Below are 17,697 nucleotides of genomic sequence, written 5' to 3' on the forward strand. Positions count from 1 at the left end.
ATTTTCTCCTGCTGCATCAAATAAATAATACAAAAAAAGAGCATCCTTCTCACAAAATCTCAATGTCGAGGGGACCTTCCAACCCCGGGGACTTGTCCCACTATACATATTCAAAATCCAATCTGCACTCAATCATATGGCACCAGCAGGGTGTCCTATGCCTCCTTTCTGTCTCACCCCGAACCCACCATACAGAACTAACGAACTCTATGTGTCGGGTAACGTGTAGCCTATTAAACGTTCTTTATCTGAATGTTGTCGGATTAACCGGGGCAAAGTCCTACAAACGTTCTTCCGTAACTCGGGATAAATATCTCTCCACTGACAGAGTCAACTATATGAAAACAACGCCGATGCTCCGAACGTACTTTGAAGTAATACCAGAAGTAAAAGTGTGTTTTATAAAGACATGAATAAAACATATCCGTTTTAAAGTGTACTGCTGTGGGTGGAGCGTACAACTAGGAAACACCTGTGAATTGAAGTGGAATACACACAGGTTTTAAGAGTTATTGAATTGAACAGCAGAGTCTAGTCTAGGCGACGCTTGCCTAATTTGCTGTTGCATAATTACAGAAAGAAATCCTGAGGAGTGTAACCCTGCATTTCCTTAGTGCAGAATGCACCCTTGAGAGGGGGATTGGACCCGAGCATGCATTTCGCACAAAGAAAGTAGAGCTAAATACAAAAGAACAGTGACATCAGCCGCTTGCCTTCTGTTCCTATGCTCTTGGGAAGGTATTTCTAACTAAAATTACGCAAAGTTACGTGAACTAGCGTAATTTACATTTTGCCAAGGCCTAGCTTTAAGTACACTGACTTCTAGGGTACACCGCCTAGCTTCCGAACTATCCTTTGGAGAAAAACTTGATGTAATTGAAGTGGGATATTTATATGGATTTTAAGTCAAATGAAGCCGGGGGATTGCAGAACAGATAAAAAGCATAGCAACCAATTTATTATTATTTACGTAGCTCATCCGAGGAATAGAAAAGTAACCGCGCCTGCCAGAAAATAACATCAGTTTTTGTTTGCATTCCTATCAAAAATGTTTGAAGTAAACTTTGCTTCATGTTCAGTGCTTCCAGTGCATTAAGTGGACAAGAGCTGGGAGTTTGAACAGGAACACGTAGGAGCTCTGACGGAGGTAGAGATTCTCTGGATCTCGCGCCAAGAAACCGCTAGGTAAAAGCGCTCTTTACAAATGTTTTTAAATTCAAATTCTTATTGACGATGGGTAAGTCAGTAATACACAGTCTTGCATGAGTCCACGGCTAGCCATTTTTAACTGTATTTTACGTACAACCTATATGTTTTTAATGACAAAAAAGTTTTTAGGTTTCAAAGTGGTACTTGACAGCGCTAAATTCAGACTAGACTCTGCTATTCAATTCAATAACTCTTTATTCGGCCACTGTAGACAATAAAAGCACATGTAAAACACAACTAAAATTTGGTACACATGTTTTACACCTGTGTATAATAACAAGCCGTGACACTATATACCATTTTTACAACAATAAAAGTCCATGAACCGCCCATTACAAATCGGCTTAGCAATATTTTTAAAGGGTTCCAGTCGGTTTTGGCGAGAAACAGTCTTTGTATTCGATACTTACAATAAAACTAGCAATTCATATTAAAATATGTAAATCTAATACTGTACAAATCTTAAATACAAACAAAGCTAAAATGATGATTGCATAGAAGAAATATGACTGGCGCATCCAGCAAAAACCTGACAACAAAACCCTGACAACAAAAACCTCTGCTGTTCATACAGACGGCTGGTTCTTCCATTAATGGTGCTGTAAGTGGCAATACAAGCAGCTTTTTGGTTCATGAAGTGAGGGTAGGGGGAGGAGGTGGGGGGGAGTTGCTGTGTTTTTCAGTTTTTTTTTATTTTTATTTTGGGGTCAGTGTGTCATGACTTGCTTAAATGTTATACCCTTTTAGGACAATGCTTAAGTATTATTAATGTATCAGTTTCTGTGCAGCTTTACTACCTTGTTCAACGTGCTAGGTAATTTTATGTTTTTCCTGGATAAGAAGGCTTTTTGTTTTTGAGTCTTATCAGTATTGAGGGCTAAGCTTGTTTTCGGGGGTGAGATGCTTTAAATGGTCTTTTATTTTTTATATGATCATTAACATTATAGACCCTTTCAGGTGATTTAGCATCTTTCAAAGACACTGAGCTCTAGGATGCGCCCATTCTTAACTTGGAACTCGTACATGGAAGTCTAATGCTACTTGACAACAGAAGTCCATAGGTACACTTTCAGCAGGCTGTTTCTTGTAGGAAATTGAGCCTTTTCAGTTTTAGTTCAAATGTATTTGCTTGTGTTCAGTTTGTATGAACCATTTGTATGCCTACCTTTGATGCCTAGAATGATCTACCCCAGTTTCTTCAGTGACCTAACAATTGGGTCATCCTTTTTACTTAATCTTCCGCTAGCAAGAGCAGCTATGTGCTCTGAATCCTCAGAGTGAAGAAAATTCAGCTGATACCAGGAGATGGAGTTACAGAAAAAGAGAAGGAGAAGAACGCTTCTAAAGAAGAGAGAACGTGATGCCACTCAGTGAGGTAGAAGGTTCACAGAATCCACCCACCCAGTTAACCCTCAGTAGAAGCAATAGCCCTAGAAACTATTGATCATTTAAAGAAAATAACATGTTGCTTGCCTTCAGTAACGCTCTTTCAGGTGGATACACTGTCTAAACACAGATTTCTCAATGTTCGAATACCCCCACCCCCAGCTGCCAGACTGGAATGACAAATTATTATTATTTTTGTTTTAATAGCCGCGCTCCCGTGTGCTGTTAGGTGGGAGTTGTGCTGCTCTGCGTGGTCTCTGTACCTCCCTGGAAGAGACCGATCCGAACTGCATATAAGCGCCACCCCGCGCTCAAACCAAAAATTCTTGCAGGACGAAGGGAGCAAGTGACTTTCCCGCCAGACCTGGCCATCAAGGCAGTAGGGGGTTTGTGACCTTATACACTGATGCCTATGTCACAGCTTGAAAGATGTGCGAGAATCAAGAGGGAGAGAGAGGACCAGATAGCTAGTCCAGATCCCCGGTTTATATGTCAGTAAATCAAAAAGAGACTAGCTAGGGATGGGGTTAGTATGACATTAATATTATTATTGTCATAGCGACTCTGTATTGTTTTGCCAATTAGTGGTGGCACCTGTTGGGTGTCTTTAGAAAGCCCTCACCCACCAACCTAGTTGGTGGCATGCTTCATCATCGGGCCCACCCAGTGACACCTAGCGTGTCCCGGGTGTGCTTCGACGCCTGATTACAGCGGAGCAGGTATGTCACTGTGTGTGCGGTGAAGGGTGTTTGAGTAAGTGAGGTTAAAACGGCTTGGCGGAGGTCCCAGGGGTGAGAATACTTTATTAAATGGGCCTCCGTCAGCGGTTAAAAATAAGGCTGTGGGACGTTAGAGGCGGGTTACGACCTCCTACGTCCTTAGAGTGTCAACATGTTTCAGCCAGTGCCTTATTACTAATCTGGCTTTCTTCAGGACAGTAAAATATGTGTAGTTAAAATAGGGGTGTGTAGTGTAGTCTATGTGTCTACACGCCCTAAAGTGTATATAACTGTGAGAGGGGGGATTCCCTTCTCAAGATCACCTGTACATTTAACATGAAAAGACAGGGACAAAACAAACATGGGAGAAAAAGAGTCACTAGGAAGTATTAATCATCTGTTATGACAGCCGGCTAAATAGCGATTGAGTGCAGGCTATGAGCGGCTCAAGTGTAATGATACTGGTGGTACCATTATTGTGAGATCGCACTACAACTTCGAGAGTGAAGTGATTAAAAAAGCGGTATAATATACTGCAATAGTGAAATGGTGAAGAGTTTAAGGCGCAAGGACCATGTCTTACGCTATTTTTGGCTTGCTTTAGCTCCAAGGTTATTGAAGTGGCAAGGGGTGGCCCTATTTGGGAGACAAAGGTAGGACCACTAGGGTTAGGAGACCTGTAGGAGAAAGTTAGGTAGCGCTTACCTATTGTAGAGATGGTCAGCATACTCACAGGATTTCTGGCCAGCAACGGCGTGGGACCTGTTGTGCCTCCTTCGCAGAACCGGTAGTGAATGGCTGCTGTTGCCGGTTTTTATACTGGTGGCAATTGCGTAAGTGAGGGCACCTGGAGAGAGGAGTAATGGTGGAAAGACTCGCATTTGCGGGTCGTTATCGCGCTCAGGTGTGTGCCCTTCGTTTCGCGCTAGTGCGCGATATAGTGTGCATCTCTAGCGCATGCGCAGTAGTAAGGAGAGGTCAGGCGCATGTGCGGCCGAACTGTTGTTCGCGCATGTGCAGTGGCGGTAGCGCTTGCATCTGACACATGCGCGCATGTGCAGGAGCGCCAGCGCTTGTATCTGACACACGCGTGCTCGCGCTTGGGAAGCCTCTCTAATGCCTCTGATCCGGTAATGGATCCATAACGAGGCCGATTTCGGGGAGTGGTTTTTGGGTGCATGGGGCACATGGTTGTTCTCTAGTGCTGGGTTGAGAAAGGTCCGCTAGCCCCTAGTTGTACCCTGCTGGGGCTGGGGGGTGCGCAATGAAAACATTGATCGTAGGGGCACTGTGGGGTGCACAATGAGTCATTAATCGTAGGGGCAATGTGAGTTATTAATGAGACCGGGGTGCTCATCTGTCCTAGGTTCAGGTTCAGTGGGCTCACAGGACCGGGCAATATAATGGTCATCAAGGGGTCAATGAATTCCAGGGAATGGCATCATTCAGACCATCTGTAGCTGTGGACAGACGGTATATCCATCTTTGTTCTTTGTTTAGTAATTTTTTGTCATTATTGATCGGGCTAACAGGGATTTGCTCAATGACTGTCCAGGTGAAGTCATTGGGAGTGTGGCAGTGGGTGATAAAGTGATTTGTCAATTTGCTTATGTTTTTCTTACAGCGCATCGTGCTGCGATGCTCCGTTATTCTAGTCCTCACTTTGCGTGTGGTCATGCCCACATATCCCACACTAAAACCTTGAACCTGGAACCCAACAAAATCTGGTCCCAAAGGAGCCACACCAATTGCAATTCACAGAATGTGATTTATTTACTAACATGCACATGTGGCCTCAGATATGTGGGCATGACCACACGCAAAGTGAGGACTAGAATAACGGAGCATCGCAGCACGATGTGCTGTAAGAAAAACATAAGCAAATTGACAAATCACTTTATCACCCACTGCCACACTCCCAATGACTTCACCTGGACAGTCATTGAGCAAATCCCTGTTAGCCCGATCAATAATGACAAAAAATGACTAAACAAAGAACAAAGATGGATATACCGTCTGTCCACAGCTACAGATGGTCTGAATGATGCCATTCCCTGGAATTCATTGACCCCTTGATGACCATTATATTGCCCGGTCCTGTGAGCCCACTGAACCTGAACCTAGGACAGATGAGCACCCCTGTCTCATTAATAACTCACATTGCCCCTACGATTAAAGACTCATTGTGCACCCCACAGTGCCCCTACGATCAATGTTTTCATTGCGCACCCCCCAGCCCCAGCAGGGTACAACTAGGGGCTAGCGGGCCTTTCTCAACCCAGCACTAGAGAACAACCATGTGCCCCATGCGCCCAAAAACCACGCCCCGAAATCGGCCTCATTATGGATCCATTACCGGATCAGAGGCATTAGAGAGGCTTCCCAAGCGCGAGCACGCGTGTGTCAGATACAAGCGCTGGCGCTCCTGCACATGCGCGCATGTGTCAGATGCAAGCGCTACCGCCACTGCACATGCGCGAACAACAGTTCGGCCGCACATGCGCCTGACCTCTCCTTACTACTGCGCATGCGCTAGAGATGCACACTATATCGCGCACTAGCGCGAAACGAAGGGCACACACCTGAGCGCGATAACGACCCGCAAATGCGAGTCTTTCCACCATTACTCCTCTCTCCAGGTGCCCTCACTTACGCAATTGCCACCAGTATAAAAACCGGCAACAGCAGCCATTCACTACCGGTTCTGCGAAGGAGGCACAACAGGTCCCACGCCGGTGCTGGCCAGAAATCCTGTGAGTATGCTGACCATCTCTACAATAGGTAAGCGCTACCTAACTTTCTCCTACAGGTCTCCTAACCCTAGTGGTCCTACCTTTGTCTCCCAGATAGGGCCACCCCTTGCCACTTCAATAACCTTGGAGCTAAAGCAAGCCAAAAATAGCGTAAGACATGGTCCTTGCGCCTTAAACTCTTCACCATTTCACTATTGCAGTATATTATACCGCTTTTTTAATCACTTCACTCTCGAAGTTCTAGTGCGATCTCACAATAATGGTACCACCAGTATCATTACACTTGAGCCGCTCATAGCCTGCACTCAATCGCTATTTAGCCGGCTGTCATAACAGATGATTAATACTTCCTAGTGACTCTTTTTCTCCCATGTTTGTTTTGTCCCTGTCTTTTCATGTTAAATGTACAGGTGATCTTGAGAAGGGAATCCCCCCTCTCACAGTTATATACACTTTAGGGCGTGTAGACACATAGACTACACTACACACCCCTATTTTAACTACACATATTTTACTGTCCTGAAGAAAGCCAGATTAGTAATAAGGCACTGGCTGAAACATGTTGACACTCTAAGGACGTAGGAGGTCGTAACCCGCCTCTAACGTCCCACAGCCTTATTTTTAACCGCTGACGGAGGCCCATTTAATAAAGTATTCTCACCCCTGGGACCTCCGCCAAGCCGTTTTAACCTCACTTACTCAAACACCCTTGACCGCACACACAGTGACATACCTGCTCCGCTGTAATCAGGCGTCTAAGCACACCCGGGACACGCTAGGTGTCACTGGGTGGGCCCGATGATGAAGCATGCCACCAACTAGGTTGGTGGGTGAGGGCTTTCTAAAGACACCCAACAGGTGCCACCACTAATTGGCAAAACAATACAGAGTCGCTATGACAATAATAATATTAATGTCATACTAACCCCATCCCTAGCTAGTCTCTTTTTGATTTACTGACAGCTTGAAAGATGTCATGGAAAGGCACTTTGTGTGCCGGTACAGTGATACCAGCCTTCGCGCTGGTGGAATGTGCTCCTAAGACATTCAGGAGCCTGTTTTGTGACCAGTTTATGGCAGATCTTAATGCAAAGGGATATCCCCTTTACAATGGTCTCTTCTACAGCACCTTCTTTTTCATAGGCTCCATAGAATCCCACAAAAAAGCTGATTGTCTGCTTGATGGCTCTTGGTACCAACTCTGTAAAAGCTGTAAGTCCTTTTGGGGTTCAACCAATGGAGTCTATTCTCCTCTTTCTAGGGGTGGGTGGGAGCAAAGTACACGTGCAGTGTTGGGTTTCCCAACGTGAAAGAGAATTACAACTTTGGCAAGGCTGGTCGAATCCTCTGCACACATTTTTCTGGGAACAAGACTGTGTAGGGTGGTTGCACTGAAAGTGCCGGATGTTCACTCATGCAACAAAAGGATGTTTTTGCAATGAAGAATGTGGTATTCAAGATAAGGAGATGCAGTGAGCAGCTGTGTGTAGTCTCGAAGGGCTTACACATGAGAAATTTCAAGACCATATTCAGATCCCATTGTGACATCACAAAGCGTTGGGAGGAAATGTGTATCAAACCTATAATAAACTTCATCACAACAGGTGCATTGTAGGAGAACTGTAGATCCAGCGGGGATTAATATGTCTGATGTGGTGCATTGAGAAAAGAGTATTGGGTTGGAAGTGTTATGTTCTTGGGGGGTTGGTGTGGGGTAAGTTTGCAGGAGGAGAGAGACACTTCTTGGTTAACCTAACTAGGGGTAAACGGTATAATTTGGGGTAAAATTGGCTAAGACAGACCCTGGGGATACACTTTAAGGTTTATTGATGGGTAAAGTACTTATTTATGTTCTTCAGTGAATGGTGACTTACTGCTCCTAATAAGAGTATAGCAATTCTTATTGCCCAGAAATACACACAGCATGATATTTGCTTTTTTCAGGAGACCCATCTGCTAACATGTGACACATGGCAGCGTAGAGCATGCTCATCCCCTCAGCAATTTTTGCTTTCGCCAAAGGGCTCCGTATCCAGTGCTTACCCAAGATGGGGTCATTGAAAACCTAATTTTGAGATGAAGAGGGACATTGGCTTTTTTAAATGGATTACTGCGCGCCTTGAATACGTCCCCAACCAGGCTCAAGAAGGCTGGTTAGGCTGGCAACAGAGCACCTTCGTATGGGATGCGGCACTCATCTGATGCTAGATGGGCTAAAATAAATCGGTGGGGAAATGTTTGGGGTAGTTCCACTTTTGTAAGAAAGACTTTAGTGGCTGTCAGTAATGGGTATAATAGCATTACTCTCATTTATTGGAGATTAGCTTGATGTATGTCAGGATTGACATGATCGAGATGGACCAAGTTATGGTGTTTTCCCTTTTAGATGCTGACATGGAGTAATGACATTCAGACAACATGCTAGTCACTTGCAGATTAAAGTATGGCGCGATAACCCAAAGCAGAGATGCCATATGGCTCCTTGGTTTTCAAGGACTCAGTAGGGGAAGGAGCTTTGTATCCAATCTTGAAGAAAAACCTGGTATTCAACAACAACAGTCGAGTGTGACCTATTGATAGTTTGGGACTATCTTAAAACACTTTTGAGAGGGACTTGTATTTTGGAAGTTTCTAGGCCACGATATGTGAAGGAGGGAACCCTGCCTTCCTTCCAAAGAGAACGAGGGGAGCATGAAACACAACACAACACAGCATAACATTACATGTATTTGTAAAGTGTACGTTCACCCAAAAGGGTATCTTCGTGTTGAATAACAGATGTTTATTGTTACCAAACTCAATAGTACTCCTTTTATCAACCTCAGAAGGATGAAAGGCTGAGTGGACCCGCTGAGATTTGAACCTGTGACCATGAGGGTGAACACCGGCCCCTACAGTGGACACATTAGCAGTCTAGGCCCCTAGACCCTGCAAGAGGACACCCTCACAACAAATATGGTGAGAGGTTTTAGCAGTGCAGGGTCTGCTGTAATGGATGGAACTAAAGAAAATGGAATATGCTCTAACATAAATAAAAATATGAAGGTGGCAACAAAGCTGGGAGGATGCTGATATCAAAACCTATGAATAATTGGACCCTAGTCATTTATAGCAGCTATTAGCGGAGGAGGGCATGATGGTAACCAGGAAAACAGATGAACAAAGAGCATTTAAAAAGTATTATCAATAACTGTATGCAAGGGAACGGTGGCTGGGTATATCAGAAAGGCAAGCTGAAACATCCTGTTGGCAAACTGACATATGAATAGTCCAGTCATATTAGAAGTGGTAACTAATGCTGTCAAAGACAAGGGATTGAGGACCGCTTTGGGGCCCAATGACTTCCCACCTTTCTTCCCACCTTTCTTTTTTTTAAACCCATCGGCCAGGATTGATAAGCATATAAGCAAGGGTATACTACCATTTTGCAAATAAGCATGTAGGGACATCATCCATGGAAGAAGCTGGGAATTCTTTTCTTCTGAAGCGGAGGCTGGTGCCAATCCGATTTTCCCATCTCTCTTCTGAATGGGCAAGTAAATATTTTTTAGAAGATACTGGCTCTTCACCTAGAGGTTTTGATGCTCCAACTGGTCCACTCGGACCAGGCTAGTTTGTGGCTAAAAAGGCAGGTAGGAGATAACACAAAAAGGTAACCTGAAGACCGAGACCATGTTCGATGCTGAAAACGCATTTGATAGGGTTAGTCTGAGCTTTCTTAGGAAACGGGAAAAAATCCGACTTAAACGCTAACAGGAATAATTGAACTGTTAAAATCGCTGAAGTTTCTGTGGACCAAACTCTAAAGCTGATGCTTTAATCGTCCTGTTATTTACCTGGGATGGGTGGAAACCCCACACTCCATGTTGAACACATTTGAGATTTCTGAGCCTCATATGTTAAGAACATAGCTTGATTAATTCCCTGTGGAAAAAAAAACCCTGCCAAGGCCAGCGTTGTGCAGTAATAGTGTATTTTGCTTGAGGATGTGTTAACTCCAAACTTCTCTTCTAGGTTTTCTTCTAATATTTAGGATATTATCTGTAATGTTTCCCTCTTTAGTTGTTCTTTGAAACCACAAATGATGTTGTTTGACGCACATTCCTTTTCCAGTTCTTAGTCTTGCTGTCCTCGCACATTTTCAACAACTTAAGTGAGAATTCTACACCCAATTGTTCCTTTTTTCCTCCCCTCCTCGTACATGCCCTAGTCACGAGTAATGCACATAAGGAAACTGCATGTCCTATTGAAAATCTGGCGAAATAAAGGCAGCAGGTGGTCTTTTTTCAGGCACACTGGGATCCCACTGGATCGTAGATTAAGGAAATGGTCGAACAATTCTTTTACTTGTGAATTTTCTGATTTTTGTTTGTCCAGATCCTTTTCATGAAAACATTTGGAATCATTTTTAATGTTCTTACCCCATGTTCCCAGCCTCTCATCTAGTATATCTTTATAATCTTTCTGTGCACGAAACAGTTTAAAAAAAAGTGTTAAAAATAAAAATGGTGGGGATTTGTGATTAACACAACATAGGTTTGTGGGTAGGATAATCATGAAATGAATGTTTTAATCTGTTAAGCCAGTCACAGTGCCTGTACTGTTGGACAACGCCTACTGCCCTAAGCATTCGCCAAATTACAGGATTTAAAATCCTTATGTTCCTTGTTGCTCGTGTTCTTGTCCTAATTAGAAATGTCTGGTTTAATCACTACGGTGCTGCTGTTGCAACTGCGACTGGGAGGTTCTCCAGCAGCGAAACATGTTGCTTGATGATGTTTTTGGCACTGTTGCTCACAGTCAGAAACAGCTGACTCTGCCAATGATTACTGCTACCCACTGACCTCCCTTGACCCAAAGGAGGGTTCTGGCGCACCTCCTCCTCTTTTAGCAAAGGGGGTGTGTGGCTTTCACAGCACTGATCTATTCGACGCTGGCAAATACAGTGGCACTGGGAACAGCAATTTTGCCATGTGAGGGGGGGGCAGAGGTAGTAGAGGGTGGGGGCCACGCAGGAACTATGAAGGGAGAACGGCAGGAGAGCTTGAGAATGAACTCCTCTGGATGCAACGACTTCCAGGCCCTGTTACCCAAATTCAAGTTCAATGCCGACCCTATACTCCTGGGGATAATGTAGCGGGCGAGGAGGGTTCTGTATTTGAATTCTGGATGAGCACACACTAGTTGTTTATACTTCTATCATAGCTTTTAGATCCACTTCTGCAGAAAGAAAATGTAATTGTGTACCATGATATTTTATTTGTACGTGTATCTGTTACATGTGTGTGCTGCTACATTCTTATACCCGAATTTCTTTTTAATTTCAGAGATATTCTAATCACACACTTGGATGCATCCACTGATTATAAAGAACTCTGCAAAGAAGTGCGAACCATGTGCAGTTTAAATTATGGAAAACCCCTTACTCTTAAATGGATTGACGATGAAGGTATTACAATGGTTACATTGTTGTAATGCAGTATGAATGTTTGTTATTTGAAGACGTTTAGAGCAGGTAAATTGTTAATTTGAGATTTTGTGCGGACATGTCCTGTGACACCTCTACATATTGTAATGTATCTAACATTTGAACTAGCAACCTGCTGAGTTTGTACAAGTATTTAAACGAACACACTGGTACCTTCTATGTCTATCAGATGTAATTTATAACATAATCTCTTTTGAAGCTCCTGCCCCATATCATTCCCTCCTCATGTCTTACATTGCCGAAAATGCTTAGAAGGCGCATTCCCGAAGAAGGGCGCCATGTTGATGTTGGAAAAGAAACGAGTTACTGACCTGTAACGCTTTGTTGTTATTTAGACTTTTAATGGTAATCATTGTCTTCCTTTTACCCCGCTGCCTTCTTCCTCCTTTGTAACCTGTTATATCACAAGTTTTATTTTTAATTTCTCTCCCTTCACCATCCTTCTCAAAATCCCTTCACTCAGTCTGTACATTCTGCTCTTGTTGAATGACAGATGGAATCTTGTAGACGACTTCTGTGAATATTGCTAGCAGAGAGAGAGATTGAAGGGTCTATTCTCTTAAGGAATAAACCTCTTACTTACTTTTTGTGAGTTGTGTGAAAATTTCACTGTCTATGAGGTTTATGAACCAGCTGTGCACGGGAAAGCTGTGGACACCTCCATTCCTGTTATGCCTCGCACTCTAACAAACTTGATGCGAGAACTTGCTGAGTGGATCCAACTACTCTATGAGTCTCTGACAAGGAACTTACTGAACAGTTATAAACTGCCTCCTTACTGGAACATTATTAGAACCTCATGCTTACCAGTATTTTTGGGATGTAAACCTACTTTATTGATTGGACAACGGCCTTCATTCCTGCCATGCCTGCCTCCTCCTGCCACCTATCTTCTACACTGCCAGCCAAGGTAAGAATTGCAATTGAGCATCCTACTCGCCTATTCCCTAAACGATTGCCTACTATGGTGCTGCAAACATTATCTAGCAGCGGGAGCCAGGCAGAAGCCGGTGTATTAATCTGCTTACTGTGTTTCCCACAGAGAACCAATTCCATTAGCCGGTGAAGGTGCCGTCCTGTTCTTGCAACATGCTCTGGGGTCGGGTCTTCAGTCACACATGTCACTATTCCAGTTGACGTGGCTGTTGTGGGGTGTGTGACAGGATCAGCTCTTTGCTAGATTTCACTGTAACTCTAATTTTGGGAAAGACTTCTGTGAAATATGCGCTCTGTCCGTCGGGTGTAAAGTTATGCTGTTTTTAGAAGATTCACTTCCCTATGTGCCTTGCATTTTACAAATTGATTTGATCTTTTTGGGTTTTATAGAGTGCTGTTTTGCCCTGAGGCTTCTTGGCGCTATCCTGTGATCAAGGTGGACCACACATACTTGCTGTAGAACCATGTTATTACAATTTTATTCTATAAATTGAAAGAGTAGGGACAGATTTTAAATCTTGGGGCAGATCATTCCATAGTAGTGCAGTATTTCTAATAATACCTCTTCCTCCCGAAGAGACCAGCTTATGAGAGGGAACATTAAACTTTTTTGCAGAGCTGGATCGAAGGGATCTACTTGGAGTATACCATCTGAAATTCTTTAATAAATAGTCAGGGCCTATTCCAACGGAAGCTTTAAAAACGTTTGAAAGTGCTTTAAAAATGGCTCGCTTCGGGGGGCGTGGCTAGCAGCCAAGCAAGATGGCCGTGTAGCCGAAGGGCTCCGAGGACAGCATAGTCCTTCACATAAATCAGAGAGAGCATTCATCCGCAATTTCTTACGACTCCAGAGGCTTGAGCTAAGGTCCGGAGCCGAGCGGTGACGACCGGGAAAAATCCGTAAGGAAATTGAAGCCGGGAGATGGCAATACCGGCTCGAGACCAGTGGCGGCCTACCCCGGGAGTTGAGACCGGGGAGTAAAGTAGTCGGAGGCCCGGAAACGAGACGAAGGTGCGGCAGAGAGCGGCGAGCAACAGGCCGGCACCGCAGGGCACACGCCGCTGCGGTCAGAACAGATCACCTGGGAGGCGGAGAAGACCAGAGCTGCGGGCCCAGACACAAGACATCGGATACATAAGCGAAGGGACCCAGCGAAACAGAAACGGAGCAGAGATTGCACCCCGTCGAGCAGCCATACCGATTGACCTGCGGGGACCTTCGGCGAGTACAGTCTTGAAACGGGGCGTCGCACCGGTACCACAAGTGAGGAAGAGCGGTCTGCACAGCCTCGCAGTTATCAGTGGGGTAGGGGCGGAGACGAGAAACGGGACACAGACACAGGGAGGCTCAGAACGCTGTGCCCGGGAGCACGAGACTGCGGAAAACTACTACTCTCACCAGCACCAGTGACACTGGGGCCCGATACTCCCTGCGCCTTCAGGAGAGCTGCATAATCGGTGGGAGAGTTGCAGGCCCCCCCTCCCCTCGAGAGGCAACATTCTGACTGCAGGTAACACCGGCTGGCAGTACATAAGGTGAAAAGCGAGAGAGGTGCTTCAGGTGGAACAGGTAAAACCGGCTAAGGGCGGATACAAACGACGAACTGGTACACACTGAGACCTCTTACACGGGGAGGTCCGCACATCCTATCCCCACTACCTGAAGGGCAGGGGTCAATGTAAAACCCTGCACGCAACCCATCACCAGCTCTTTAAGCAAGGGAGAGGCTACCACTACATAACAACCTGCCCGGTCCACCTTCGTTGGCACCATGGCGGGAAAGGGCGCACGGAACCAAATGACGCAAGCCAAACTAGATAAATATGCCTATGATAAAGGTTCCCAGCCACAAACGGAGGGGCGCACATCCACGGGCAAAGGGGCGGATGGAGAGGGAACGAAGAAGATTACGCTTGAGGACATCACGAAGGCCTTGTCAAATGTCCAAACCACAATGGGAACAATCTCCACTGACATCTCCCTACTACGTGCGGACTTTCACAAGATGGCGGGTGGGGTCAAAGAAGTGGAAATAGTCACCAAATCGCTAGTGGTGGATACTTCGGAACTGCAGACAGCCATCTCCCGCTTAGAGACGGAAAACAAGCTGCTCGCGAACAAAGTCGACTACCAGGAAGGGGGCTCGCGACGCAACAACGTTCCCATTCTAGGAATTCCGGAAAATGAGGGCACACAAGCAATGGACCTCTACGTGGAAGAACTAGTGAATACGAGACTGCAGCTCAAGGGACTCTCCAGCTTCTTCTCGGTGGAAAGAGCTCACAGAGTTCCCGGTGGCAGGCCCAAACCGGGTGCCCCCCCCCCCGAGACCGGTACTCGCCAGACTATTCAACTTCAGAGACAGGGATGTAATCCTGCAAACAGTGAGAATCGCACCTCCAATACGGATTCAAAATTCCACCATTACCTTCTTTCCAAACTATACAGCGGCGGTCTCTCGGCGTAGACAAAGTTTTCTGGAGTCAAAAAAATGTTGAGATCACAGGACCTGCCTTACTCCATGCTATTCCCCGCAAAGCTCCGGGTGGTAGCAGACTGGAAAACATGGTTCTTTGAGACCCCAGAAGCAGCACACGACTGGCTCGAAGGATGGAGACCAGTGAGTAACGCCAGGCGTGGGAACAGGACGCACCGCCACCGCGAGGGAGAGGAACGTTCAGGAAGCCAGGTCTTGAGAGGCCCAGATATGGAACACTCGTCAGAACTGGTAGCGGAGGATGAACACCAAGAATAGCACCAATACAAATGTGTCTCCCGGTACTTTCATTGTGCATATGGACATTCACGGTCAAACCTGCATAGGACACTGGACTGAGGCGGGCCTTGGAGGGCAGGAAGGACTGCTGCTCCCATTGGACCCTTTACCCCTAACAAGCAAGTAACATGGGTGGGGATGGGAAGAAGCACTCTAAGTTGGGGTGGCGGGTGGTTGTGAGTCCGTTTGGCAGGGAGGGAGGGAGGGACCAGGGGGTGGCAAAATTCGTAGACTATTTCCTGTTGATATATTCACTGCTAAGTTGGGGAGGCGGGCAGTTGCAAGTCCGTTTAGCAGAGAGACTGAGAGGGGGGGTGGAAGGGAGGGCAATGTTACTAGTTTCTGGTTCCTTGAGATTACAGCAGAATACGACAGCACGGACAGATCACGCGCCCAGATAATGGGCAGGTACATCAATGTCCTGACACAGCGGCGACTCCTCTAACCTAAACAAGTCACTCATGGCGCTAGACTCTCAGCCTACTAACACAAGTGCAACAACACAAGAGACCTCAGTGGCTCCCCTACGGATCGTCACGTGGAATGTAAGGGGATTAGGTGACAACATAAAGAGGGGACTGGTACTCCAGGCCTTAAAAAGACAGGGCCCAGCACTAGTACTCTTACAGGAGACACACCTCACAGGGCACACATGCAAGGCTCTAGACAGATGGGGCTACAAAATGGCAGCACACTCAGAATTCTCCTTGGGATCAAGGGGAACGGGTATTCTGGTAAAGAAAGCCTCTCCACTCATAATCTTACAGAGTAAGGTAGATGACCAGGGTCGTTTTGCAGCGATACAGGCGCAATGGGAGGGCAGACTCCTGAATATTCTATCAGTCTGAGTCAGAGGTGGAGATAAAGCCCAGGGGCATCTCGGATCACTCCTCGGTCATACTAACTCTCTCTTGCCGGGAAAAATCTTGTAAAATTAATCAATCAATCAATCAGGAGTTTGTTAAAGCACAACTTCTCACCCGTAAGGGTCTCAAGGCACTAGGGGTGGGGGGGGGAAGGTTCCATTCCATCAAGGAGGGGGTCTGTCGAAGAGCCAGGTTTTGAGGTTTCTTGCGAAGATGGGGAGCGATGTTGTCTGTCTGAGGTGGAGCGGAAGGGCGTTCCATGCTTTGGCCGCGAGGAAGGAGAAGGAGCGGCCTCCCGATCTGGTCTTTCTGGTCTTTCTGGTGCGGGGGACCTCGGCGTAGGAGAGCTGGGCTGATCGTAGGGTCCTTTGGGGTGCGTGGAATTTGAGCCGGCAGTTCAGGTATGCTGGTCCGGTGCCGTGGAGGGCCTTGTGTGCGTGGGTGAGCATCTTAAAGGTGATTCTCGCCTCGACGGGGAGCCAGTGGAATGTGCGCAGGTGCTGGGAGATGTGGCAGTGTTTTTGCAGGTTGAGGACCAGTCTTGCGGCGGCGTTCTGGATGTTCTGTAGCTTGCGGATGAGGTTTTTGTTTATTCCGGCGTAGAGTGCGTTGCCGTAGTCGAGTCTGCTGGTGACCAGGGCGTGAGTGACTGTATTTTGGTGTTCGAGGGGGATAAAGGGTATATCCTATCTATCCCAACTATCTTAAAATTCCCAGCATTAAGAAGGAACTCAAACCTGCAACCACACATTATTTTAAAGAAAACACAGCGTCCGTAGAATCACCATCCATAGTCTGGGAAGCGTATAAGACAGTCGTTAGGGGACAGGCAATAGCCTCAATTACTGGATACAACCGGGCACGAGAGAGGGAGGTGGCTGAGTTGGAATTAGCCTTACAGGCAGCAGACACGACACACATGGCAGACCCCACACCGGACACGGCGCATGCTCTGAGCGTACGTCAGCAGCAATATAGGGAACACCTCAAAAGCCGAACTGTTGAGAACATCACGGCAACAGTACACAAAATATACAATGTGGGAGACAAAGCGGGTAAAATGCTGGCTTGGTTGGACAAGAGAGGGGAGGGATCCAGGGGTATACAACATCTGCGGACAAAGGAGAGGACTCTCCTGACACATCCGGAAGAGATAGTACACACACTGGCAGAATATTTTAGAGAAGTCTACACTCCAAATCGAGAAATATCGGAGGCTGCTGCAATAGACTCACTCAGACACATAGAAATACAGACGCTTACACCTGCAGCAGCCTTCGAACTGGAGGCAGACCTAACGACTGAAGAAGTCCAAGCGGCAATCCGTTCAGGCCAGTCAGGAAAAGCCCTGGGCCCCAACGGAATTCCCATAGAATGGTACAAGCTTCAGGGGTGTGGAATTTATTGAAATATCTACTTGTCCATGGGGCAAGTTGCTTCATAAATCTACTTGTCCTGTAACAAAATCCACTTGTCCCTTTGGTGCCATGTGGTTCGGCGACAAATTATGGCAGCAATCTCATTATATAAGAACTCTTATATAGCCTCTCTGATTATGCCAGG

At 46.1% G+C, this 17,697-nt stretch overlaps 1 protein-coding gene across 1 annotated transcript in view; it reads left to right on the top strand.

Moving 5' to 3' along the window:
* Positions 1 to 17,697, top strand: part of PRKCZ (protein kinase C zeta) — a 943,345-nt gene that overhangs the window by 205,015 nt on the left and 720,633 nt on the right. The window contains exon 3 of the mRNA XM_086921534.1: positions 11,395 to 11,516. Within this exon, the coding sequence (XP_086777660.1) occupies positions 11,395 to 11,516 (122 nt within the window). The remainder of the gene's footprint in view (positions 1 to 11,394; positions 11,517 to 17,697) is intronic.

This window comes from Lissotriton vulgaris, chromosome 5, assembly GCF_964263255.1.
Source record: "Lissotriton vulgaris chromosome 5, aLisVul1.2, whole genome shotgun sequence".
Taxonomy (NCBI): Eukaryota; Metazoa; Chordata; class Amphibia; order Caudata; family Salamandridae; genus Lissotriton; species Lissotriton vulgaris.